Consider the following 27,513-nt stretch of genomic DNA (forward strand, 5'->3'; position numbering starts at 1 on the left):
TTGGCTACTTTTGGATATGCAATAAACAAGACATTTTAAGTTTCCTGTTGTAATTTTAATTAAGATTTTATAATCGAGAATTTTTAGTTTAATTAGGAAGAATTCATATTAGATTTTCTAAGAACATGATATGTATCTCCATTTGTCTAGATCTTCTTTTATGCCCATCAGTGAACTTTAGCATTTCTCTTACAGAAGTCTTGGGCATCTTTGGTATGTGTGTGTTGGGCTATCTTTGTGTATCTTTGCTAGTGTGAAGGGGATCCTTTCCCCTTTACGGTTTCTAATTGGTTATTAATGATACAAGGATAACTAACAATTTATTATTATTAATGATACAAGGATAACTAACAATGCTTGTATTTGACCATACTACTAAGCAGTTTTGAGAATTAGTAGTTATTTGGGTTATCCTCTTGCATTTTCTGCCAGAGAAAAGGCAAAGTACCTGCAAACTATTCCTCAATAAATATTTGTTGAATGAAAAAAAAAATGGCATTAAAGATTTATTTTTCCAAGCTACATTTTTATCAGTATAATGCCTTATCTCAGAAGTATACTCAGATGTATATGCCTTATACTCAGAAGTATAATTTATGCTAGATTTGGCGGGGTGGGGGACTTGTTAAACCTAGATTTGTGGCTATTTTGGAATTGGGGCTATTCCTAAACTGTGTACAAGGTTTTATTTTATCTGCAGTTGACTTTACTTGTTTTTCACATGCTCACAATAATTTGTGTTGATACTGTGTCAAACCATGTTGAAAATACTTTCTTGGTAAAATGAGTATAAACAATAGCAAAAACCAAATTCAAGCTGACCTTTAAATACATCTACATTTAAAGCCTAAAGCCAAGGACTTCAAAATATTTTCATCCAAAGAACTCTTTGAAATGTAGCTAAAGGAAAGTTCTTTTTCTAAATCTTAAAACTTAGGAAAGATATTCAAACTGTGATTGGTTTTAGCCCACTGATCAAGATGACTGTGTAAACTTTCTCATCTGGGATTTATTGTTCATCCTTCCCTTAAAGTTTCAACTCTCCATGAATTCTTTCCTGGGAAGAGTATATTAGCTTATGATTCCAGCTCTAGCATAATTTTGTCTGACGTGAATAAGTGACCGCAGTAAACCATTTGAGCTTTAGACTTGTGCTGCTATACAATGCGAGTATTCATTATTTAACATGTTGCCATTTCCAGCATGTGATCTCAGTGCCATGTAGGTAAGAATAGGTCTTTAGAGGTTTCCAGTCCAGAAAAACTGAATGGTATACAGGATTTCCCTCATTCTCCCCACCCCCCCTCTATGGGAGTGTATAGTGTAAGAGGCTAGAAGATAAAGATTACTGGCAAGGACATTGAGAATATTAGCTTCATAATTATGAGTGATGTATGCTTTTACATACTTGACTGTCTATATTTCCCGTGTTCAATAAATGGGACAGCAAGTGAATTTGAACCCAAATTCATGTTTTTCCATCCTTATAAAATTGTCATGAATACTTATTAGGAAAAATAAAATAGCATTCATTTTATTAAGAAAGCATTAAATCTTAGCTACTGATGTCTCTTCTCTTCTCTCCTTTATAGAATATGCATGTAACTGCTCTGTGGTGGGAAGCCTAGATGTGAATCGCTGCAACCAGACCACAGGGCAGTGTGAGTGTCTGCCACCTTATCAAGGGCTCCACTGTGACACCTGCAGGGAGGGCTTTTACCCGAATCACACTTCTGGGCTCTGTCTGCCATGTGACTGTAGTCCACACGGAGCCCTCAGCGTGCTCTGCAGCAGGTAAGCAGCAGAGGGTGGAGGTGAGGCTATTTTTTCAAGAAAGAGAAAAGGCTCTTGTTCTCAAGGACCAGAGTGGTTTAAATAAAGGGGGAAGGGAGGCATCGATTTATAAAATATTTCATATACTTGTATCTCCTCACTTTGTGTACTTAATATCAAAATTTAAAAGCCTCTAATTTGCTGATCTAGTTCTTCAAAAGCACCTGGTCACCAATTTTGCTTTGTGATAATTTCTCTAAATTTCATGGAAAAAAATTATTGAAAAAGCAATCTCCTCTTGGAAGTGATAACTTCCTGGCATTTCCAGTGGAAACGTTCTTGTTGTTTATTCACATGCCATTGGATTTTCAGAAAACTTACTCTTTGCTTTATTTTGTCTCTTATCCAAATGCTAGAACTGTTTCTTTGCACATCTGAGGCTTAAAGTTGGTAATATCCTAACTTCTCTGACTTTTGGGGAGAAGACTGGTTTCACCAACACAGTTTGGGGAACCAAAACTTGATTAAGTAGGAATTACCTGGAAATTACCTTTAAAATAGTATGTTATTTGGAGACTATTTAATGTTGTAAAACAGTGTCCCACCATCTGAGGATTTGCCTTTTACTACATTGAAAGTAATTATTCTTTGACCTTGTATGAGGCACCTAGCTTTTTGTGAACCCCAAATCAAAAAGCTGAAAAGACAGTGTTATGTGATGATAAAAACATAAGCTTTACAATTAGGCTAACTTGGGTATAGACCCAAGATCTTTTGCCACTTGGAGCTTTGTGCTTTCAGCAAGTTATTTCATTTTTCTGAGCCTCACTTTCTCCTCAAGTTCATTGTGAAGGTTAAATGGATAAATGCACGTAAAATGCCTAACACACATCACACAATACATTCTGGTTTGTTTTAATGTCAAAGGAATACTGTTGGCTTAAATGAAGGAATAGTTTTGAAGAACTTTTAGCTCTTTGGTAGAAATCTCTTTATACAAGCAGTAGTTATCTTGGATGCTTTATAAATCATACTATACACATGATATGCAATATTGTATCATATCATACCTCTATTAAAAATATGGATGTGAACTTGATTAAGAAGTTTATAATTTTAGGTGCCTGGGTGGCTCAATTGGTTAAGTGCCTGCCTTCAGTGCAGGTCATAATCCCTGGGTCCTGGGATTGAGTTCCACATTGGGCTCCCTGCTGAGATGGAAGTCTGCTTCTCCCTTTCCTTCTGCGCCCAAACCCCACGCATGCTTTCTCTCTCTAGCTTGCTGTCTCTCAAATAAATAAATAAAACTGTAAAAAGCAAAGAGAAGTTTATAATGCAACCATAATCAATGTTTATGATGATTAATATTTTTAGAGAGTTATTTGTTTTAATCTTTGGAACTCTATTTACATGGGTTTTTAAATCACAGGTAAACTAAGTGGCAGAGGAAGATTCTAAGCCCAGTGTCCCTGTCACCATGTCCTGCAGCTTCTGTAATGAGAAAACTGATAATCATTCTGTTATTGGAGACTGAGAATATAGTAGTTGCTTATCATTGCTCCCTTTGCTCCCATAAAAACATGCCTGCACAAGCTATCCTTAGAAGGTTCAACTTCCTTACCATTTTACAAGATGAGATTTGGATAAGTTTGCTCATTCTAATATCTAATGGCATGACTACTGCTTCCTTTAGAATGCGATTCTACAAACACATTGTTTTTCTTGAGAACCTTGGAGAGATAAAACAGTGTTTACTTCTAGGCTAAACTGCTTTATTAGAAGAGAAAGAAATAAGGGGAGCATTGAGAGAGAGTTTTAAAAGTTGGAGAGGAGGAAAAAACAGTAATTTTAAAATTCATGTAGTATCTTGCTGTGTCCATTGATCTTTTACAGATTATTTCTTTTTAAAAAATATTTATTTATTTTAGACACACAGAGAGAGGTGGCATGTGAGTGGGGGGAAGTGACAGGGGAAAGAATCTTCAGGCCAGCTCTCTGCTGAGCATGGAGCCCTACAAGGGGCTCGGTCAATCCTACCACCCATGAGATCGTGACCTGAACTGAAACCAAGAGTTGGATGCTTAAGTGGCTGAGCCCTATAAATTATTTTATAATTTATAGGCAGCCCTATAAATTATTTCTGATTTTTTCCCCCGACAGTTAATGCCATTAAGTGACATAGGCTAAACACTGTTCTGAAAAGAGGTCGTAACTAGAGAATAGTGGAAAAGTGCATTGGACTAGTAACTCAAAGATCCAGGGCTGGGGTCGGTAAGCTACAGCCGTGAACCAAATCCAGCCTGCTGCTGCTTTTGTAAGTAAAGTGTCATTAGGACGCAGGTGTACTCCCTTGTTTAGATATCATCTGTGAGGGCTTTTGTGCTGCCGTGGCAGAGTTGACTCATTGCAGCAGAGACTGTGTGGCCTGCAAACGTAACGTATTTACTGTCTGGGTCTTTAAGAAAAAGTTTGCCAACCCCTGGTTTAGGGTTCCAGTCCTAGTAGATATTGCCGGGTAACCATGTAGCTTTGAGAAAGTCACTTTACTTTTCAAAGGATTTATCTTTTAATTTGTGCAGTGGTGGTTATAATCCATGTCCTGTTTCTCTCTTGTATAGAGTTGTTTTGTCTTAAGGATCAAACAAGAAAATTCACGTGTCAGTTTTTACAACCCATACTTTCTAGACATATAATAAAAATACTAGTAGAAACCATTTTTTGAGCATATACTTTATGCTAGGTCACTTACGTTCATTATCTCATTTAATTTTCAAAAAACTCCCTTGAGGAGAGCACTGTTATTTTCCCACTTTGAATATGAGAATTTTGATGTTTAGGGGGTATAGTTAACTTACATAACTTACACACCAAAGCTACCGTTCAATTCATTTGAACAAATGTAACAAGCAAGTGCTTATTCCTTGAAGCAGAATGACTTCATACTTACACAACTGTTTTTCTTAGTAGAAAGGTTCTTGGTATTTAACACCCAAATATCCCAGAATGTTCTTATCTCTCAATTCAATGTGTTTTGGCTGATGGTTATAGAAGAAAAATTTGTATTTATATCCCAGAAACACAATAATGTCATATACAACATTTTAAACAAAGTAACATGTGGGAAGTCTTGTGACTGGGGTAATGTCAGAATGCCATGTAAACAATCTGTAAAGTGCACCACACGTCAACAAAGAGGATGTGCACATGTTACTGCATATAAGGCCCCTGGTGACAACTGTGGGAATTGCTTTGGATCAGGAAGGGACGTCGTAGGCATTATACATCTTAACAAGGGAGTTTGCTACTTATTTACAGGTGCTTTATTGTGTTTTAGTTACACTTTAGGAAGTTGGTTAGTAGTTTTTGGTTGATAGGTAATGGATTGTAATTATTTTCATTTGAAATATTGGAAAATGGGTTTTTTATTGGCATTTCATGTAGAATATATGATTTTCAGTAATGGATGCTTGATGTTAAGCAGGAGGGAGAAGATACCTGTATTATTATTATTATTATTATTATTACTTGATCTATATGGACTGTTTTCTCTGTGTACGTGATGTACCTATCCTTAGTAGGTCTTTTGTTATGAATAACATGTAATTTTATAATATCTGCATGCAGTCAAAGTATGTTGATTTTTCACATATTTACCATCATCTTCTAATTGCCATGCGAAAGGACCTTGTTTCCCCTGCAGCCCTTAAAAGTGATGTCTGTTTTCGCTCTCTGATTCCTCTTAAGACCTGGAGTTGGAGTAGATCATCTTCCTTGCTCCTCATTGCTGCTTGCAGAGTGCTCTCCCTTCTCCCTTTCTAAAACCCTGCGTCTGAAGCTCTTAGCAGCAGAGCACGCTGTTCTACTCTGTGTTGCTGTTCCCCTACCAGGAACCACCCCTGATCTCTTATCCATGGCTCACTGTTGTCTTTCTGCCATGACAGTCAAAATCCTGGATGATTTCAGCATCTATAGATGATCTCAATGCTTTGGCCTTTCAGTTTCTTGACCTCTCTTCCAATAAGCCTTCCTCCTTGCTTCCAATGATCTTTATTTGTTTTACTTGCCCTGTTTCTTGATTGTCTATGGCCCCAAAGTTAGGTATATTAATTTTTTGAGATAAATCTGTAATCTTTTTCTGTGGGTTACTGCAGAGTAATATTTAATTTAAAAAATTTTAACAGTGTTATTTCAGAATGTCAGGCAATTTGTCAGAACAAACAGCACATCACTGAAGTCCTTTAAAAACCTGTAATCAAAGGAAGTCTTTAGAAAGAAGATTTGGGAGTTCTAAATACAGCTGTAAGCAGTGCATTTCTCACTACCAGAAAGGAAGTTAAATTGACATAAGACCAGAAGAACAGAAATGGGAAGTTGCAGGACTATGTACTTTGGCAAGAACATGTGGGTGAACTATGAAGAAACACCTCTGTGTTCTGCTCTACTATAAATTATATGAGTTAAGGAAAAAGGAAATTGTAGGCAAGTAGCGTATGTGTAGTAGAAAGGAAGGGGAATCTGAAATCAGTGACTTTGATTCTATTCTTAGTTTAGCCCCTACTAACTGTATAACCTTCATACTTATGGAATATAAGGAATAACATGGAGGACATTGGGAGAAGGAAGGGAAAAGTGAAGGGGGGGAATGGGAGGGGGAGACAAACTATGAGAGGCTACTTTGAGAAACAAACTGAGGGTTTTAGAGGGGATGGGGTAGGGCGATAGGAGAGCCCAGTGATGGGTATCAAGGAGGCATGTATTGCATGGAACACTGGGTGTTATACATAAACAATGAATCTTGGATCACTACATCAAAAACTAATGATGTACTATATGGTGACTAACATAATATAATATAAAAAACTAAAATTAAAAAAATTAGATATCTGACCTCTCTGAGCCTCAGTGTTTTCATCTCTAAATTATATATTTGACTTGAAGGATTTTTGTAAGACTTGAATTGTGTGTGTATGTGTGTCCCCACTTACATTATGACTGCCACATAGATTCAGCTCAATAACTCCCTAGAGGTTGAGTCTATTTTTTTTTTTTAAACATGATGAATAGAGCTGGTGACTCACCAAAGAGGAGGGTTAAGTCCACCTGTGTTGTGCATGAGGAGGGATTGGGGTATTTGTTTTTGTTGGTAGGCTAAAGAAAAAATTGTTCATTCTAACAGGAAAAAAAAGTTTAAATTATTTTCCTCCATTTTCACAAACATGTTAAACCTCTTAAAATTGGACAATCTGTATTTTCTTTTCTTTTTTTTTTTTTAAAGAGGTGAGGAGAGAGAGAGAGGATAAGTCTGGAGGGGCAGAGGGAGAGGAAGAGAATCTTAAATAGGCTCTACGTCCAGCTTGGAGCCCAATGTGGGGCTTGATCTCACAACCTGAGATTATGACTTGAGCGAAAATCAAGAGTTGGATGCTTAACCAACCGAGCCACCAGGCACCCCAACAATCTATATTTAGTAATAATAATAATAATAATAATAATAATAGTTAAAGTTAATCAAACACATGCTAGGCACTATCCTAAGCCCTTCATTTGCATGTAACAGTTGATTTAATCCTTATAGCAACTGTATCAGCAAGCACTATTATTATAATTCTCATTTGCACAGGAAAAAAAATTGGAAGCTGGGTAAATTGCCTAACTTATGAGTAATAACCAGTAAGTAAAAGTGTTGGGATTGAAACATTTGTAACTTGGAACTAGAGTTTGGGATATATTAGATTATATATACTAAAACTATGTAAATTATACATTCGATTATAAGATTGTTAACTCACAAAGAGGAGCAAAAATTCTGGAGTAAAGCAATATTGCTTTTGCTCTTGTCTAGAAGCCTGTAACCTATGCTAGACAAAAGGGCACAAAACTACTAGAAGACAATACAAAACAGTTTATAAATACATACTGAATTTCTAGGTCAAATAGTCTAGAGCGAGAAAAGAATAAACTGAAGTAATAAGGGAAAAGGCTTTCCAGAGGAGGTGGGAACCGAGATGCGCCTTCTAAATTATGATTTGGGAAGGCAGAGGGCTGAGAAGAAGACCTTATCAGGAGACAAAAAACCATGCAGATTAAAGTGAATTTCCTAAGATTATACAATGAGATGAGAAATCTGAGCTCTTAACACCTACTCAAAATTCTTTTGTTTCCATTTCCCTGTTCTCTTTTTAAAAACAAATAGAAGTAGAAGAGTGGACTCAATTCTATCCTGATTCTCTTGTACATCTAATGCTCATGGAACAAACAGCTGGCTTTTAAAAAATTCATCTCCCTGTTCTTTATGCCCCTATATTTTCAGTGGGAGTTGCCCTAGTGAGGGTAGAACTTGGCTATGGGAACCAGATGTGGGTTGAGCAATGTCTTTATGTGCAAACACAAAGTCCTTTATGTACTGACAGATGGCCACCCCCACACAGCACCATTGATGTTCCAACCTGTTTAATTGGGAGGGAGTCGGTCTACGATATCTTTTCATTTTTGCTTTTGCAGTGCATTTCTAATGTTTTCCCGATTTATATTTGGACATATGTTTAATAAGTGAATGAAGAAATCACATAACATTTTATCTCAAAAAATCAGCTTGCCTGGTGAGAGCTTGTATCTCTTACTACAGCCCTTAAAATATTGTCAGGGTTGGCTTTATATGGAGGCAATTATATAATGATTTGAGATTTTTAAAATGCATCTATAGTAGGTCAGTATGTTAGGTGCATCGTTATAGACTGTCTCTGTAGGATAACAAAGAAGCTCTGCTGTGGTGTAATATCCTTTTACATAAAATCTGTCATTGCTGCCATACCCTGAGTGTATTTTGAAATATTTATTATTTTACATCTTAACTATGGGAATATGCCCCAGGACAGAGGGCAAAATTTTACTCATGAAGTCAACTTGAAATAAATGTCGAATAGAAAGATGGCAAACCACTGAGGCACACATTCACATGGGACTCAGATAAATCATCGCTTGTGTAATAATTTGGAGTAACAGCTGCTTGTGTAAACTCTTCTTTATTACTTTGCTTATAATTCTGGGAGATACAGAAAAAGTAATTTGATTACTGGAAACAATTAACAATTGAGGAAAGCTGTGTCATGTTATTCATTCATTCATTTCATTCAATAAAGGCATTGCCCTTGCCAACTCTGTGTCCAAAGACATTATCCCTGTGCTCATGGCACTTATTGTCAGTGGAAAGATAGAGCATGGGATATTTTTCCATCTTTTTGTGTCTTCCTCAATTTCTTTCATAAGTGTTCTGTAGTTTCTAGAGGTTAGATCCTTTACACCTTTAGTTAGGTTTATTCCTAGGTATCATACTTATGGTTTTTGTTGCTATTGTGAATGGAATTGATTCCTCAGTTTCTCTTTCTACAGTTACATTGTTAGTGTACAGAAAAGCAACTGATTTGTGTGCATTGATTTTGTATCCTGCTACATCGCTCAATTGCTGTATGAGTTCTAGTAATTTGGAGTTGGAGTCTTTTGGGTTTTCCACATGCAGTATCATGTCCTCTGCAAGGAGAGTTTGACTTCTTCTTTGTCAATTTGGATGCCTTTTATGTCTTTTTTTGTTGTCTGATTGTTGAGGCTAGGATTTCTAGTACTGTGTTGAACAATAGTGGTGAGAGTGTGCATCCCTGCCCTGTTCCTGATCTTAAGGGAAAAGCTCTCAGCTTTTCCCCATTGAGAATTATATTTGCTGTGGGCTTTTCATAGATGGTTTTTATGATATTGAGGAATGTTCCCTCTATCCCTATACTGTGAAGAGTTTTAATCAGAAATGGATGTTCTATTTTGTCAAATGTTTTTTTCTGCATCAATTGAGAAGGTCATATGGTTCTTGTCTTTTATTGATGTGCTCTACCACGTTGATTGATTTGCAGATGTTGAACGACCCTTGTGGAAAGATAGAAACACAAACAAAATATGAGTATTCAGAAAAGTGCACAGGAGATTCAGGGAAGTGTTGAGTGAAAAAGTTGCATTTAAATTGAGACCTGAATCACCAGGTTATAAAAAATAAAAAATTAAATTGAGACCTGAAAGAGGAGTAGAAATTTGTATGAAATAGCAAGGCATCTTCAGTAGAGTGCAAGTGTCTCACTATTTCTCAAAGGCAAGAACACTTGTTAGTGGTAGAAAAAAAGGGTTGAAGGAGAGTGGGAAATGATGAGATGAGACTTTTTCTCTTTACTGTTGTTATCTTTAACACTTAGAACAGTGCCTGGCACACAGTAGATTCAGTAAATACTGGATGAATGAATAGAATGAATGAATGAAGAATAAGAAGGACCAGACCATAAAAGGCCTAATTTTATCCATTGAAGAGATGCAAATTTTTTTTAAAAGATTTTATTTATTTATTTGACAGAGAGAGATCACAAGTAGGCAGAGAGGCAGGCAGAGAGAGAGGGGAGGAAGCAGGTTCCCCGTTGAGCAGAGAACCCAATGCGGGCTTCGATTCCAGGACCCTGAGATCATGACCTGAACCGAAGGCAGCGGCTTAACCCACTGAGCCACCCAGGCGCCCCGAAGAGATGCAAATTTTATCCATTGAAGAATATCAAAAAAGGAGTGATGTTGGATTTGCTTTCAAGAAAAATCACTCTGGGGCACCTGGGTAGCACAGTGGGTTGAGCCTCTGCCCTCTGCTCAGGTCATGATCTCAGGGTCCTGGAATCGAAGCCCGCATTGGGTTCTCTGCTCAGCAGGGAGCCTGCTTCCTCCCCTCTCTCTCTGCCTGCCTCTCTGCCTACTTGTGATCTCTTTCTCTGTCAAATAAATAAATAAAAATCTTTAAAGAAAAATCACTCTGTCAGAAATATGGTAGATAAAAGAGAGTGAGCTCAAGGGAGGAGACCAATGAAACTGGACACTGGCATTGGTATTGTCAATGGTACAAGAGAGAAGGGAACCAATATAAGAGGTAATTGGAGAATAAAATGTGACAAGGCTAGGTGTTTGTTGGTACATAAGGAGTAAGGAAGAGAGCAGTAGAGATGACTCCCATGTTTCTTTCTGGCTTGGGCACATGAGGGAAGAGATATTCCATTAACTAGATAAAGAATACAGGAAACTTAGCAAGTTGGAGGGAGATGATGATGTTAGGGTTCAAATGTGTTCATTTTGAAGTAATTATGAGATATTCAGATAGAGATATCTGATAAGATAGGTGCATATCCATTGTGTAACAAACTCAAGAAATTTTCTAGGCTATTCTTCTGCTATTCCTTTGGAAAATAGAGCAGAGCCTTACAGCTTTAATTTTATTTAAAAATAATTTTATTCTGTATCCCAGTTATTTTGGCAATGGTACGAATATCTAGTTTAAATTATCTTTTTTAAATTCACTTTTACGTTTTTTTCCTTGAAGGTAGAATTTTAAAAGGTGGCTGTCTTAGTCAAAAGCAGGTAATTGACCCCCTTATCCTATCATGATTAATTTGTTTCAAAAAATGTTCATACAGTGCCAATGGCTTATGTGTTAGAAGATGTTTTAAGCACATTACACCAAGCATCCTGTTAAGTTCATGGTAAAAGAAATTAGACTAAAATTTGAATGTTAACAAATGGCTAGACAGGGCTCATTCAGAAAAAGGCACCAAGAGCATTGAATTTAAGTGTAAATAATGTATGTCTATTACAGTTTAGATGGCTCTGTGTGTTTTTCAGTATACTTCTATTTTAAATCCTCATTCAATACAGGGCATGTTCTGCTTTCCTGGTCTTCTAATTATTAACTAGATAACAGCTGTAGTCAAATGAATGGAAAAAAACACAACACATCTTTCTTCCAGCTATTGGTGACCTTTGAGAACATGGAAATAACATGTCACAGTGAGTTGGTATAGTGGCTGTTGATCAAACAGGGTATTTTCCCTAACCCATGCTGCAGACTCTTCTTAATTATTTTATTAAGCCACTTTAAGGCCAGTTTGAGATTTTTGAAAGAAATATTTTAAAGCTTAAATTTAGTTATTGATAATGTTAAAAGTTCATTTGTTTGGCTTCTGCTGAGAGACTCTCCCAAATATGTAGATGTATATATGCTAATAATACAAATAATCATGTTCATACAAATTGCAGTATTTGGTATCAGGGTGTTTATATAACAAATTATGTGCAGGATACTTTACTAGACTTTGTGGGGAATAAAAGATTAGTAAGACAATGGGCCTTGTTCCAAAAGAGCTTCCTCTCTAGGAAGGACACTAAAAAAGTATAGAAATAATTATAATAGAAAGTAAAAATTGACCGACATCATAAACTATAAGGGTAAATTATTAAGGGGATTAAGAATCTGGGTGATCTCACTTATAGCTGAAAATATCAGAGGTTATTTCATAGAAGAGATAACTTTTGACCTCAGTTTTGAAGATAGGAAAGGATTAGGCTTACAGAAGTGGACAAGGTGGGAAAGGATGTTAGAAAACAGGAAAGAGGAAGATTAATGTCTCAGAGATGTGCTTACACAGGATGTAAGGTAGAAGAGAAGTGGGGGCAGAGGAGATAAATCTGGCAAGTCCTGCTAGGGTCAGGTCACAGAGGGCCTCAAGGGCCAGATAAATGATTTGGCTTTTATTCATGATGCAATTTTTAAGCAGAAGAAAGATCAGCACTGTGTCCTAGCAGTAGTAGAATGGATGGATATACGCAGGGGGCTATTAGAGGCAGAATGAAAACTAGTGAGGGCCAAAATTAGGATAATAATTAGAACAGAGAGAAAATTGACGGTGGGCAATAGTGAAAATGGTGATATGCCCCATGATAGCAGGGTTTCTGTGCATAATTGTCTAGCAAGTTTGTGATTTTTCGCGCTACTACGTATCCACAAATCTAAAGGTAGTTTGTATTTCTAAATTGTATTTAAGGAATTGCTCAGTCCAAGGGTTCCTTCTCAGCCCTTATTCTCTCCCTGTGTTCCCGTTCTGCCTTTGTTGCAGGCTGCGGGGACTGAATCTGCTCTCCTACATGCTTCAGTAGCTGCTGCCACACACCGCATTGCATGGCATTTGATCCCCCCTGAGCCTTGCTGCGGAGCGTCAAGCAGGGTCCCCACACCCATGTTCTTTCTGTGCAGCTAAAAATAATTCCAAGGGCCCTTTACCTTTTGAGAGTTTAAAAACTATTAATCTTTGTAGAGAGGCCTGTGGGGGTAGCCAGTATAATACATATGGGAAAGTTGAATGGTTATATAAGTGGCAGACTTTTCCACAAACAAGGTTCAGATCTAGGCACACCTCTTTTATTTTTCCACTTAATTACTCTGAGACTCATATGCCTCAGTAGCAACCCATTTTCCTTTTGAGGCAACCATTCTCCAACAATTAATTACTCATTTTCCAGTAACTCTTTTTTTTTTTTTTTAAAGATTTTATTTATTTATTTGACAGAGAGAAATCACAAGTAGATGGAGAGGCAGGCAGAGAGAGAGAGAGGAGGAAGCAGGCTCCCTGCCAAGCAGAGAGCCCGATGCGGGACTCGATCCCAGGACCCTGAGATCATGACCTGAGCCAAAGGCAGAGGCTTAACCCACTGAGCCACCCAGGCGCCCCATTTTCCAATAACTCTAAGAGTTAGTCCTCTGATGATAAGTATCAGGGGAACGGGATTCTGAACAGTTCACTGCCATTACTGGCTCCCACTCCTGTATGGCATTGCCAGGTTGGACAACCTGACAGGTGATGTAATGATGTAATGATGCTTTCACTGTTCCGGATCCTTAAAGAGGCCAGAGCAGTTCTTTGAGGGAGGATGAACCCAGTCCTCAGTGCCAAGTTCTTTCAAGGAGGCTCTACATTAGGGCTCTAGAGTTCTAGATCTTAACAGTCAGCTCCTTCGGTTTATACATGCAGCTGTATCTCAGTGTGAAAGCCAGTTCCAAGTGTTCTAGTTGAGGACTTTCCATAGAATCTTTCACCTAACAAACCCCAAGTCTCCCTCCCTCCCCAGTAACAAAGTTCTTGCTAAACTTTTGTCTCAGGACAGTGGGGCCTGTTCCTTCTGTACTGACACAACTAAAGAAGCCTAAACAAGTGATTCTTCACCCAGATGGAAAAATCTGCTTCAAGATTATTTTCTCTTCCTGCCCAAATGGCAATGCTGTTGCAAAGTTCTCTTGCTAAGGAAGAAAGAAACCACAATTTAATCTGTAGCTAAGCATCTCTCAGGACACTTTACTACACTTAAAGAGTGTAAAAATCTTATAAACAAATCATGCTTTTCTGTCCTAAAATGTGACTTCTTTCTCAGATGAAATTATGACACAAGTTGGCAAATAATATTAACATTATTACTACCACCATCAACCCCAGAATGAACAGTATTTTTTTAAAAGATTTTATTTATTTATTTGACAGAGAGAGATCACAAGTAGATGGAGAGAGAGGCAGGCAGAGAGAGAGAGAGGGAAGCAGGCCCCCCGCCGAGCAGAGAGCCCGATGCGGGACTCGATCCCAGGACCCTGAGATCATGACCTGAGACGAAGGCAGCGGCTTAATCCACTGAGCCACCCAGGCGCCCCCCAGAATGAACAGTATTAACATTTATTGAATGTTTGCTCTGTGCCAGGCTAAGTGCTTTATATATTCTAACTTCTAAGGATAAAACAACAACTGACTGAAGTGGAACTAGTCTCATTTCACAGATGAAGAAACTGAGACTTGAGTAATTTGCTCCAAAACAGATAACTAGTAAGTGACAGAAACAAGTCAAACCAATACCTGACTATACTGCCTTTATTTTATCAATTGAGTTTATTAATTGAGTGTTTTTTTGAGTGTTTATTAATTGAATGGCTGAATCTCTGCCTATTTTCTAAATATACCTGGTAACTGTTCTAAGTTTAGCTACTATACAGACAGATTCTTAGCATGAAGAGTTATCATTTGAGTGATCAAGATAACATCATCAGTAATAAGTCATGTATATAGTGTCATGTATCCCCTAATACAATGCAGTGAATGAGAAGGGCATGTTACCTCTGAGATAGTCTTTGCTAAAATTCATAATTTCAGTCTAATCACGATGAAATGTCAGACAAGCCCAAATTGAGGAACATTTTACAAAATAACTAACTAGTACTCTTCAAAAGCTTCAAGGTTATAAAAGACAAGGGAAGACCAAGAAACTATCAGAATGGAGGAAGCTAAGGAGACATGCCCTGTAAACAAACATAAGATAATATCTTAGATTGGTTCCTGGAACAGAAAAAGGACATTAATGTAAAAATTAGGGAACTCTGATAAAGTCATAGTGTACTTAATAGTATTATAGCACGGTTAATTTTCAGTTTTGAAGAATATGCCATGGTTATATAAGAAGTTAACCTTAGGGGAAGTTGGGTGAATTGTATACAAGAACTCCCTGTACTATCTTTACACTTTTCTTTACATCTAACATTATTTAGAAATAAAAAGTTGATAGAATTATTATTTAGAGCAGTCAGTCAAGGGAATATGGATAGTATTACTGTCTTATGATGAAGATGTAGCTGGCCCTAGTGATAATTCTTAGTCTTAGGTGCAGACAAGGAATCACAGTAAGGAAATTAACGGACTTTGCTGGCATGGAGATCTGCCACTTTAGATGTATGGCATTGTGGTTAGAATATACAATCCAATTCATAGCCTCTTTTAATGTTTTAAGTATTTTTTTTCCTATAAAGTTTTAAAAGAAAAGCTTCTAAATCTTATGTTAGTAGACTTAGGCTGAAATAGAAGGACACTTGTTCCCACAGAGAAGGCTTTGTCTTCCCCTGTGTCCCCTGAAAGAAAATTAAATCAGCATGACTTGTTCCATCTCAATTGGTTTTTTTTTTTTTAATAGCAAGAAATATGTTTCCTAGAGGGTAGAGAGAATATGGGACTATTCATCTTTTTTTCCCTTGGATTTGGCTTCCATTCAAAATACCTAAATTTGTCAATTCCAAAGAGAGATCTTGACTTGAAGTTTCTCTAGATTTCCTATAAAAAAGATACAAATGCTTTAGCCATGATTATTTTGACATTCAAAGTATATAGGGCTAGTTTAAAAAATTATCAATTCTGGGGCACCTGGGTGGCCCAGTGGGTTAAGCCTCTGCCTTCGGCTCAGGTCATGATCTCAGGGTTCTGGGATCAAGCCCCGCATCAGGTTCTCTGCTCAGCAGGGAGCCTGCTTCCTCCACTCTCTCTGCCTGCCTCTCCGTCTACTTCTGATCTCTGTCTGTCAAATAAATAAATAAAATATTTTTAAAAAATGATCAATTCCATGATTATGGTTCTTTATATATTAAATGAATTCTGTGGTATGGTATATTCCATGTGTTTTAACAGTGAGGGTATTTCAGGCTTGCTCCTGTTTTTATAAATTCAGTAGGTTTCTAAGTAATGTTAATAACTAGTATCTGAACTAGTATTCTCATCTCCTGTACATTTTCTCATTTGATTCTAGCAACAACCCTGTAGGTAAGGTAAGGATGAGGTAGGTAAGGATGATGTTTACCAAATTACTAATGAGAAGAAATAATTAAAATGTTGGAGCCCAAGCTTGGACATTTATTAAATACCAGAGCAAGAGCAGTAGACTCAAGCTCTTCTGACAACTTATCTCATGTTTTTTCTGTTACCTTCAACTTCCGTGGCACTCAGTTCTGGGTTAGTGTATACTCCTAAGCTTGAGGTCAGAAGTTCTTAGTCTATGAAGGGGGAAATGCATGAAATATAATGGTGGATATGTATTTTTCTATGGAGAAGGTCTATAAGATTAAATGGGTTCTCAAAGAGATCTGGGATGTCATTAAATTTAAATTTTCTTCTAAATGCTGTACAGGAAAGTCATAGACATTCTTCTCACACTGCCAAAAGCATAATAAAAAAACATGGCTTATATTGTCAATGACAGAAACCCTTCCTTCACTTCTGCCAATTCCTAACACATACATTGTGACCATTTCCTTATTTAAGTTTCACTTTTGCTGATCCTGAATTGATTATTTAAAGAGCTCTAAGGTAGAATACAATGTCCAGTAAAAGATATTATAGATATTTGAAAGAAGAGATTTTACAGGAAAATATATTCATTTTTTTGACTAAACTGTTCACCTAAGAAAGCTGCATAATGCAGGAGAGACAGCAGAAGGAAATTAACATTCAATGAACACTGTTTAACCTCTGTTCTTGATGCTTTACACATATAACCTCTCTGACTTCTCAGAACAACTTAGCTGTCTTGCTCTTGAGGTTGAGTTACTTAACAGTATGGCATAATTAATAAATGGCACAGCTTAGATTTGGGCCCAGGTCTGTCTGATTCCAAGGCTCTCCCCACTGCACCCTAAAATAGAAGGGCGAGATTAGATATGGCGGTGTGAGTCTCAGGGTCAGTATAGGTCTAGGTATGGGTGAGCATGATTGATCAACCTAAGGAGTAGCCCATGGAGACATAAATCTAGAAGTCAGATCTTCTACAGTGAAATTAAATACTGTATAGAAGAAGTCAACTTGAAGTCTTGAGAGCATCCATAGAGAATCATTTGAAAGTCAGGAATTAGGACATTATAAATATCAAAGTTGAGTCCACTTGCCTTGTTGGGGCTTAAATGGCAGACGTTTAACATGTGGGAGATCTGAAAGCAAGTGTTGTGAACCTAGTCATCGGGGTAGGAAGTGGTGAGGCACAGCCACTGGGACAAGGAGCTGGACATCAGGAAACTAGGGACAGTAGTTGTAATTCAGCCATTGAGAATATAGGGACTAAAGTCAAAGGAACCAGTAGCAGATGAGACTTAATGATAGTTCACTGAGGTTGACTGCCTTAACTACCCTCTTCTTAGATCAGAACTGATACCAAATTAAGGGTTAAGCACTAAGTGCAGAGATGGAAATCAAGCAGCTTTACCAGTCAAGGCTCGGGATTGAAAAGTAGAGTGAAGCAAGTATAGTGACATTTTTCTAGTTAATCTATTACAGTGGTTCTTCAAGTATGGTCCCCAGATCAATATCAGCATAACCTGGGGATTGGTTAGAAATGTAAATTCTTGGGCCCAACCCCTGACCTACTGAATCAGAAATTCTGAGATAGGGCCTAACAATCAGAACCACTGATCAATCTGTTGACCCCCAAAATCTAATATATGCAGAAGAAAACCAGAAGTAATAATGAGTAGGCTTATTTGAGGCATTCCAGTCTCTGCTCTTTACTTATATAAGGATTATATAAGCTAAAGAAGCTTTTTTAGTAGGGTCATAATAGAAAATTGGGGTTAAGCAAAACAGATTTATCTTTGTGGGCTAGTAAATTATTTTTTTCCCTTTCTGCTCTTCTTCGTCCTTTAAAAAACAAATCCAAGGGATCAATGTCTTACAATGTTGACTGGCCCATCATGGACCAGTCAGTCATTAAATGTCTCATTTTGCTCACCTAGATAAATATCCTGTTTCTAAGATTCTAAGAGGTTTATTTAAATGTAATATAAAATATCAAATAGGCTAAATTGAAGACAAATATTGTGCTCAGAAGGCATCATGAATTAATAAATGAAACATACATAGATTTTGAGCCAAATTACACTATCATTACATGAGAAAGTTTAAGTGTCTATCATGTGCCAGGTACTGTGGTAGGCCCTGGGAATATAACAGTGGAAACAAACAAACAAACAAACAAAACCCTCTGATTTCATAGAGCTGACATTCTAGATGGGGAGAGAGATAATAAAAAATAAATATATATTATATTAAATAGTAAGAGATATTACAGTTTTAGATGGTGTGGCTGGTAGAGGCCTTGTTGAGAATATGACATTTGAATAAATAACAAAAAGAAGTAAGGGGGTATGCCATGTAGAATCCCCTGGGTGAAGGGTATTGCCAACAGAAAGGGCAGCAAATACAGGGTCTCTGATGCAGGAACATACACAGCACATCTGAACAACAGTAAGGCAAGTGTGGCTGAAGTGATGTAAGTGGGGAGAAGGGATTAGAGGAGTACTGGGTAAAAAGCAAAAAATATGTATAGATACTGAGAATACTGTTCTTTCAACATATCTATATTTTTCAAAAATTTTATATGAAGAACTTAGGGGAATTAAAGCTGTAGTAATTAAGAGAGTTTTGTTTGGTTCAGGGATAGACAAATAGATAAATAGAACAAAAACAAAGACCCAGAAACAACCCACGTATGGAAAGATATTTGACATATAGTTGAGGAGGTACGAAAGCTTAGGGATAAGTTTCAACAACACTAGTAACATAGTAGCAGTACTTATACAATTTTTACTATGTGTCAGACACTGTTCTGCATGCTTAACAAATACTAACTAAATTAATCTTCACAACACACTTGTGAGAGTGAGAAATTATTTTCTTCATTTTACAAGTGAGGAAACTGAAGCAGGAAGTTGAGGTAATTTACTTACCGTCAAATGACCAGTAAGTGGTAAAGCCAGGATTTAAATCCAGGTAGTCTAGCTCCAGTGTTCACACCTTAACTACTTTGTTAAACTGTAAAACTTATACAAAAGACAAGCCTCCAACTGAGAGAAAATAATTGTAGCACATTATACTGACAAGGGATTGATTATTCCAGGAATAAAGGATATCTACAAATCAATGTCAAAAATACTCAGGGGAAAACAGTGTAACTTTGTATGGTGACAGGTAGTAACTAAGCTTATTGTGGTGATGGTTTTGTAATGTAAATAAATATCAAATCATGTTGTATACCTGAAACTAATATAATATAACAATTATCCTTTCATAAAAAAGAATGGTTGGCAGATTCTTCATAGACCTGGGTTCTAATTCTGGTTGCCCTCTGGGTGTGTGACCTTGAAAATTGAGTCATTTCATGTCATGGAAGCTATATTGTTTGGGAATGTTGAGTATCCCTAATTTGACCAGATAGAGTGCTATTAAAATTTGGAAGATACTTAAATACGTAGTTTTTACTAGTGTTCACAATCATTTGAAATAGGGATTATTATTACTTTTTCAAATGTGAAAACTTAATTTGTTCAACAATCAAACAGCTAGAAAGTGGCAAAATTGAGACTTAATGAATGTCACAGAATTATCATAAGAACGAAAGTAACTAATGAATATATAAATATTGTGCTATGCACTTTATTTATATTCCCCCCAGTAAAACTCAGTAGGTGTTAATATTGCCCCTGACTACTTCATTCCCTACAGGATTTAGAACTCAAAATCTTCAAACTTGGGTAAAAAGGACTTGGTTCTTAGCACTGTCAGTATCAACACTTTGAATTAAACAGGTTTTTGTTTGCTTATCTGGAAACTAAGCCACCACTTATGCAGTCATTTCTGTGAGAAAATAAGTTCTAAATTCAAGGCACTACAAGTTAAGTTAATTTTTGAAACACAGCATATACACAGATCAAGTGTTAATAATTACCCGTTCAGGTTAGTATCCAAAATATATGAAGACTGTATAAAACTCAATATCCAAAAAACAAAGAATCCAATTAAAAAATGAGCAGAAGATAGGAATAGACATTTTTCCAAAGAAGACATACAGATGGCCAGCAGGCACATGAAAAGATGCTCAACATCACCCAGCGTCAGGGAAATACAAATGAAAACTACAATAAGATATCACCTCACACCTGTTAGAATGGCTAAAATCAACAACACAAGAAACAAGAGGTGTTGGCAAGGATGTGGAGAAAGCGGAACTCCCTTGCACTGTTGGTGGGAATGCAAGTTGGTGCAGCCACTCAGGAAAATAGTTTGAGGTTCCCTCAAATAGTTAAAAATAGAACTACCCTACAACCCAGTAATTGTGTGGGTACTTACCCAAAGAATACAAAAATAACTAATTCAAAGGGATGCATCTACCCCGATGTTTATTTTTTTGTTTAAAGATGGACATGCTAGAGTCTCAGCAAGGTTTGACTTTATTTTATTTTTTAAAGATTTTATCTGTTTGACAGAGTGAGAGAGCACAGCAGGGGGAACAACAGTGGGAGAGGGAGAAGCAGGCTCCCCCACTAAGCAGAGAGCCCTACATGGGGCTTGATCCTAGGACCCTGCGATCATAACCTGAGTCAAAGACAGACGTTCAACCATCTGAGCCACCCAGATGCTGCTTTATATGCTGTTTATAGAAGCATTACCTACAATAACCAAATTATGAAAAGAGCCCAGGGGTCCATTGATGAATGGGTAAAGGAGATGTGGTGTGTATGTATGTGGTGTGTGTATATAAACACACATAAATGCACACACACACACATACAAATGCAATGGAATATTTCTCAGCCATCAAAAAGAATGAAATCTTGCCATTTGCAACAACATGGATGGAGCTAGAGAGTATTATGCTAAGTGAAAAGTCAGAGAAAGAAATACCATATGATTTCATTCATATGTGAATTTTAAGAAACAAAACAAGTGAGCAAAGGGAAAAGAGAGAAAGAGAGGCAAACCAAGAAACAGACTCTTAACTATAGAGAACAAACTGATGGTTACCAGAGGGAAGGTGGGGGGATGGGTGAAATTGTTGATGGGTATTAGGGAGTACATTTGTGATGAGCACTGAGTGTTGTATGGAAATGTCAAATCACCAAATTCTACAGCTGAAACTAATATTACCCTGTATGTTAAGTAGCTGGAATTTAAATTTAAAAATATTTTAAAAAATTAAGCTTTCATTAAGCAAATCTTTAACAAAGGTTACAAAAGGATACAATGTTAATGTGTTTGAGGGCCATCTTCAGGAAGATGGTATCGGGACATGCTTTTTCTTTTTTCTCTTCAAAATGACTTTGGAAATGCAGAAATCTCTATCAAATAATGGAGTAATTGTGAAGATTTGAGTATTCTTTTTTATTATTTATTTAAGATTTTTATTTATTTGAGAGAGAGAGCAGGAGAGCACAGGCGGGGGGAACGGCAAAGGGAGTGAGGAGCCCGATGTGGGGCTCAATCCCAGAACCCTGAGATCATGACCTGAGCCGAAGGCCGCCGTCACTTAACCAACTGAGCCACCCAGACGCCCCAGGGCTTAAGTATTCTTATGGCCATATTTATTCCACTCAAAAAGTGAAGGAAACAAGAAATAATTTTCCTAGTTGAATTAAGGTAAGCCTTCCCAAGTTATGGCTCTGGAAATATACTTTTTATTTTTTTGCCATTAACTTTTATTTCTGACTTTTCAAATAAGTTTTTAAATTTGATTTTAGTATGATTGGCTATCAGAAAATATTTTTGCACTTAGGCAATACCCTTTTGAGTGCTAAGAATTTCTGTCTGAATATGGATTTCCTCTAAGAATATTTTAGACTATTTGCCCGCAAAAATACAAGGAATGTTTAGTATAATAGCCCAATGTTTTCAACAATAAAGCTATCCTTTTTTTCCTCCAGCAAATGAGCTTTGCTCATTGCATCATGGTCTTTTCCATGATTGTAGAAAGACAGAGGAATGCTAAATGCAGATGGTCTTTTGCCAAAATGTCCAATTACTGAGTTTCTTTCATAACCAAAGGAGAAACTATTTTTACTACCTTTACAAAACCATGACACAAACATGAAGTTAAGAATTGCTAATAACTTCACTTTTATTGTTTTCTCATATAAAGACTTTTTTCTAGTTAGATCAACTTTTCCCAGCTTCTTTTTAATATTATATATTTTTTAATATATCGAGAGAGCTTATAATCAACAATTTTCTGTTAATTTCATATTGTGTTTTAACTAGTGGTTCAATCTCTTTCTTCACTAAATTGTTTATATTATTTTTTTTTCAAGATTTTTATTTATTTATTTGAGAGAGAGAGACAGTGAGAGAGCACAGACAGGGGAAATGGCAGAGGGAGAGAGAGAAGCAAGCTCTCTGCCAATGACACAGGACTCAGTCCCATGACTTGAGCTGAAGGCAGATGCTTAACTGACTGAGCTATGCAGACATCTCTATACTAAATTGTTGTTAGTTATTAAAGATAGAAGAAAAAATTCCTTTTATTATCCATTTTTTCTGTTTCTTGTTCTTTCCATATCAGAGTGCCAACATGTAAACTATGTGAGGAAGAAGGAAAAGCAAGGCTTCTGAATAACCATAAATTTCTCCTAATTAGAATTATATCTTTTTAGTTATTCTATGACTTCTTAAGTTCAGATTGATAACATGATATCTAAAGATATGCCATGCACATGTAATTTATATCTTACAACTCTTAGGAAGAAAATAGACGATGTTTTTGATAACACAAAACTTGCTGAGAGATTTGACAACTTAGAAAAAATTTAAATCAGTTAGCTAGTTTGTACAAAAACCATCAAGTCTCACCGATTTAAGTCCTGCCTTATGTAGGCTTTTTCAGATACTTTCCCTTCTCACTTTTATTATTTTTGGAAAAAAATTTTAAAGATTTTATTCATTCATTTGAGAGAGAGTGTGCATGCACATGAGTAGAGGGTGGGGCAGAAGGAGAGGGTGAGGGACAAGATCTCCCCCACTAAGCATGGAGTCCAACGCAGGGCTCAATCCCAGGCCTCCCAGAGGACTCTGAGGTCAGGACCCCACCTGGAGTCAGATGCTTAACCAGCTGAGCTGCCCAGGTGCCCCTCCCTTCTCGGCTTTAGAATTTCTTTCCCCAGACTATTTCTACTGTGCTTTTTTCATAATGTGCTCTTTTTTCCTAGCCACGTTTTTGCTCCAAACTAGCAATTACCCCCATAAATTCTTGCAGTTTCTCTAGGTTTATTAACAGAATTTTAAAAGTAACTTAGCCTTGTCTGCCTTTACCTGTTAGAGAGTCCAACCCATTTTCTTTATAATTCTTAGAAAAAATTCAAGATCTAGGATTACTGTCATCACCTTCATAATTCTTTTATTCTTGAGTATTGATTACATACCAGATGCTATGCTGAGTACCCTTGGTATATAATCTTTGATTTTCACAGTAACCCTACAAAGTTTGGTATAATTATCTTCATTTTACAAATGAGAATACTGAGTCTAAGATTGAATAAGCACGTGGTCCCACCTAGTTACTAGCAGAGCTGGAATATGAACCAAGCTCTCTGTCTTCTTAGGCTATGAATTTTCCATAGACCTTGATACCTTCCTTCCTGTGTTCTACCCTTCCCACCCTAGTCAATGCTTTTATAAAATAATGGAAATTTTGGAGATTCTCCATCTATTTGTCTTAAACAGACAAAGACATTTTGTTTAGTACTTGTATGACATAAATACATACCATATCTTGAAATGTGATACACCATTGAATTCCCTTTTGAAAAATTAATGACTTCATGTCAAAAATATATATTATTCATGTTTTAAGAGATAGGTTTTTTAAAGTTTTATTTATTTAAGTAATCTCTACACCCAGTGTGAGGCTTGAACTCATGACCTAGAGATCAAGAGTCGCATGCTCTTCTGACTAAGCCAGCCAAATACCCCTTAAGAGATCGTTTTTAAGTGATCAAACCCTGTAATAATGGTTCATACTTAGGAGTGCAATAAATTCTGTAACTAAGCACCTGACACTCTAAGAAAATCTGAGAATCCTATTTGGGATATTATAAATGTATAGTATATACTTAGTTATACTCAGTATGGCTTAGTTGCACAATGCTTGTGCTTCCTTTATAAATAACTCTATGTTCTTTCTGATATAATTCTCTATACTATAGTAGTACATTGCTAGTAACTAACTTATGTCTATAAAAAGTGACACCAGATGAGCAAATTCTTAGTTTATCTGAGTTGATCTCAGTAGTAGAGATTTCTGACTTCTGTTCAAAATCTGGTTTTGTGCCCTTATTTTCCAGATATGAAGCTATGACTCTTTGGTTCTTTCACTTCAAATCTATGGATAAGCATAAGTGGTCTGTTAACAGGACTTTTTTTTTTCCTGTCTTTGATTTCATTGCATTTATATCATTGACCTTTGCTTCAAAAAGCATTCAACAGTCTTTAACAGAGGGAGACCATGAAAGGGGGTGTTGTAAAGGCTTTATTCTGTAAAAGAAGTCACACAGGCAGAGCTTTATATTTGCTGAGTGATTTAATTCTTATACACGCAGAAGCTGGCGATGGGCCATGAGTAACATGGAGAACAGTACTAGCGTAGTCTCACTGCAACTTTCCCACTCTCTGCTATATTTAAAAAGAGAGAGAGAGAGAGAAAGCACCTCCTTTCCTGTGTTTTAAAATTGACCCAGGGAAAGTGAAACATGGTATCTAGACTAGTCAATCGCTTTATCAGGATTCATAAAGCCACTCATGGGGTTTTTATTTTTACATCAACAACTAAGGAACATATTCTCCAGGGAGAAAGATGCCTGCTTAAATAAGTCTTCTGAGTATGCAGAGCAGAATTATGGAGGGAAAGTCCACTTACAGGAATAGCAACTACTTTGAGAACATTGTTTATGATTATGAGATGTTATGAAGTGATTAGCTATTCCAAGATAATATCATTTTCTTGTAGGTTGGTGAGTTCGGCAAACACTGCCATTAAAAGTAACTGTTAATTCTTCTGTTTACCGAATAATCTATCTATAGAGAAATGAGGAGCAAGCATATTTTGATTAACATTTTAAAAGCCTTAGAAATTGGCTAATAAAATGTTGTTAGCAATTCTTTGGAAGGCAATTTTATCCTTTATAATTTTCTGACAGTTGAGTGAGACTTAGGCTGACTAGTTCCTTCTTGTTGAGTAATTACATTCCTGAACTTCATATTTGATGAATACAGATTTGCTTTGCTAGCTCTTTAAGTACCTTAGGGTATTTTGTGTAAGACTATGTAAGCGTATATGTGTTTGGATTTTTTCCATTTGTTTTATTTTTTTTGTGAAGTTACTTAAGAGACGTACTTAGTAATGTACATTTCTTTGCATGTTTAAAATCAAGGCTCATCTTCTTCACTATGATCAGTACAAATTTTAACTAAGCTTTAAGCATCAAAATATTTCGCCTTACATCTCTGGGAACCTTGGACTTTTGCTAGGCTGCAGTTTCTCTTCAAGCACTGAGAACTCTTAGCTTTTGTTAAGGAAAACCTGATACTTACTGGCAGTGAGAAAGAGACCACTTTTCTTAGGTGAAGTTTATTCTGGGCAAGGCAGAAACAGCTCACTGGGGTGGGCACCTAAATAAATGGTGAGTTGTGGTACTTGGAATCTACAGAGTGACTCTTGATACCCAAGTAGGTATCAAGTTGTTTGGCATGCAAATTTCTTATGCAAATTTAGATTCAGATTTAGGGAGCAGTAGGTAACATGGTATAATAGGAAAAGTCTGGCTTTGTATAAATCAGCCTGACTTACTAGGTGTGGACAATAACTTTAACCTCTCTGATGTCCTTCAACAGTAAAACGAGGATTAGGACTTCACCTAGTAGGGTTATTTTGAGGATTAGAGAGTATATCTATATTTATTGACATCATTCTCAGTAAGTGATGGCTCATTATTTTTATCATCATATTCAGCAGCAGCAACAGCAGCACTCCTGCTCAGATGGCTCTGTTTTTACATTTTCTGTAAGACTACTTGTTAGTCAAGCAATTGCATAACCTAATATACTAGACAGCTTTAAGATAGGAATACATAGGGCTATGGGTAGCTTCTCAGGACACAAGACTTTGAAACATATAAAGCATATATTATTTACATAAGCCTGGCTTCCTTTCCCTTCTGGACTGGCTTTGTTTGAGTAAAAATATATTCCATGTCGAACTGTTTTTCTACTTTTCTACTCCTTTTGACATAGCCTGGGATAGTGCAGAGAACTGTAAGTGGAAGAGAGAAGTAAACTTTGACTCTAGCTGCTCGAAATAGTTTTTAGGGCTGAAGGATGAAAGCCTCATTATTTAGCCCAAGGGATGCTGATGAAAAAGAAAGGCATTAAAAAAAAAAGAAAGAAAAGAAAAAGAAAGGCATTATCTCAAAAAAAAAAAAAAAAGAAAAGAAAAGAAAGAAAGAAAGAAAGAAAGAAAGAAAAAAAAAGAAAAAAAAAGAAAAGAAAATCCTTAGATTTATATACTACAAGTAGAATACACAGGATTGAAAGTTGCTTTACTTGCATTCTGCAGAGTTCAACTGAAAATTCCAGTACCTCTCAAATTTGGAACTTCTGGTTTTATTATAGAAATAAGAATATGAGGATTAGAAGGGGATTTAACTGATATGTGTAAGAGCTGTGTAAGTATGAATAATTTGAGCTTGGTTTCTTGAACTAAAATTATCAGTCCCTTGGGGGCTCATTATAAGGAGCTGAATCTCTAAAAAACATTATATTGAGAAGCAATTTTACCTTAAAAGTTTTCCATCCAATATGACTGGTGCCAAGATATGCTCAGGTGAAGTCTAAAAATTTTAGGTTCAGAATAAGCATATAAAGAAGAGTCACATTGTTAAATAAGTTTCTCTTTCTTTCTATTTTTAAAGATTTTATTTTTAAGTAATCTCTATACCCAACATGGGCTTGAACCTACAACCCCCAAACCAAAGGTCATATGTTCTACTGACCGAGCCAGTGCTGACTACTCTTATTTTTCTTACTTCAGATTTTAGACTCCTTTTTGGGCTGACAGTCTAGACTTTTGTATGGATTTAAACCAGAAAGCAAGAGAGGTCCCCCTTACAGTCATATTTACTGAATTATGAATTCTAGTTTAATTGCCAGAAATATAATTTTAATATAACCTGGACCTAAAGTAGAAAATTATATCATTTTCAGCATCTAAATGAATATGAATTGACATATTTAT

At 36.5% G+C, this 27,513-nt stretch overlaps 1 protein-coding gene across 1 annotated transcript in view; it reads left to right on the forward strand.

Annotated features, from left to right (window-relative positions):
- Window positions 1-27,513, forward strand: part of MEGF9 (multiple EGF like domains 9) — an 85,351-nt gene that overhangs the window by 40,795 nt on the left and 17,043 nt on the right. The window contains exon 2 of the mRNA XM_032307034.1: window positions 1,593-1,794. Within this exon, the coding sequence (XP_032162925.1) occupies window positions 1,593-1,794 (202 nt within the window). The remainder of the gene's footprint in view (window positions 1-1,592; window positions 1,795-27,513) is intronic.

The sequence above is a fragment of the Mustela erminea genome, chromosome 12, assembly GCF_009829155.1.
Source record: "Mustela erminea isolate mMusErm1 chromosome 12, mMusErm1.Pri, whole genome shotgun sequence".
Classification (NCBI taxonomy): domain Eukaryota; kingdom Metazoa; phylum Chordata; class Mammalia; order Carnivora; family Mustelidae; genus Mustela; species Mustela erminea.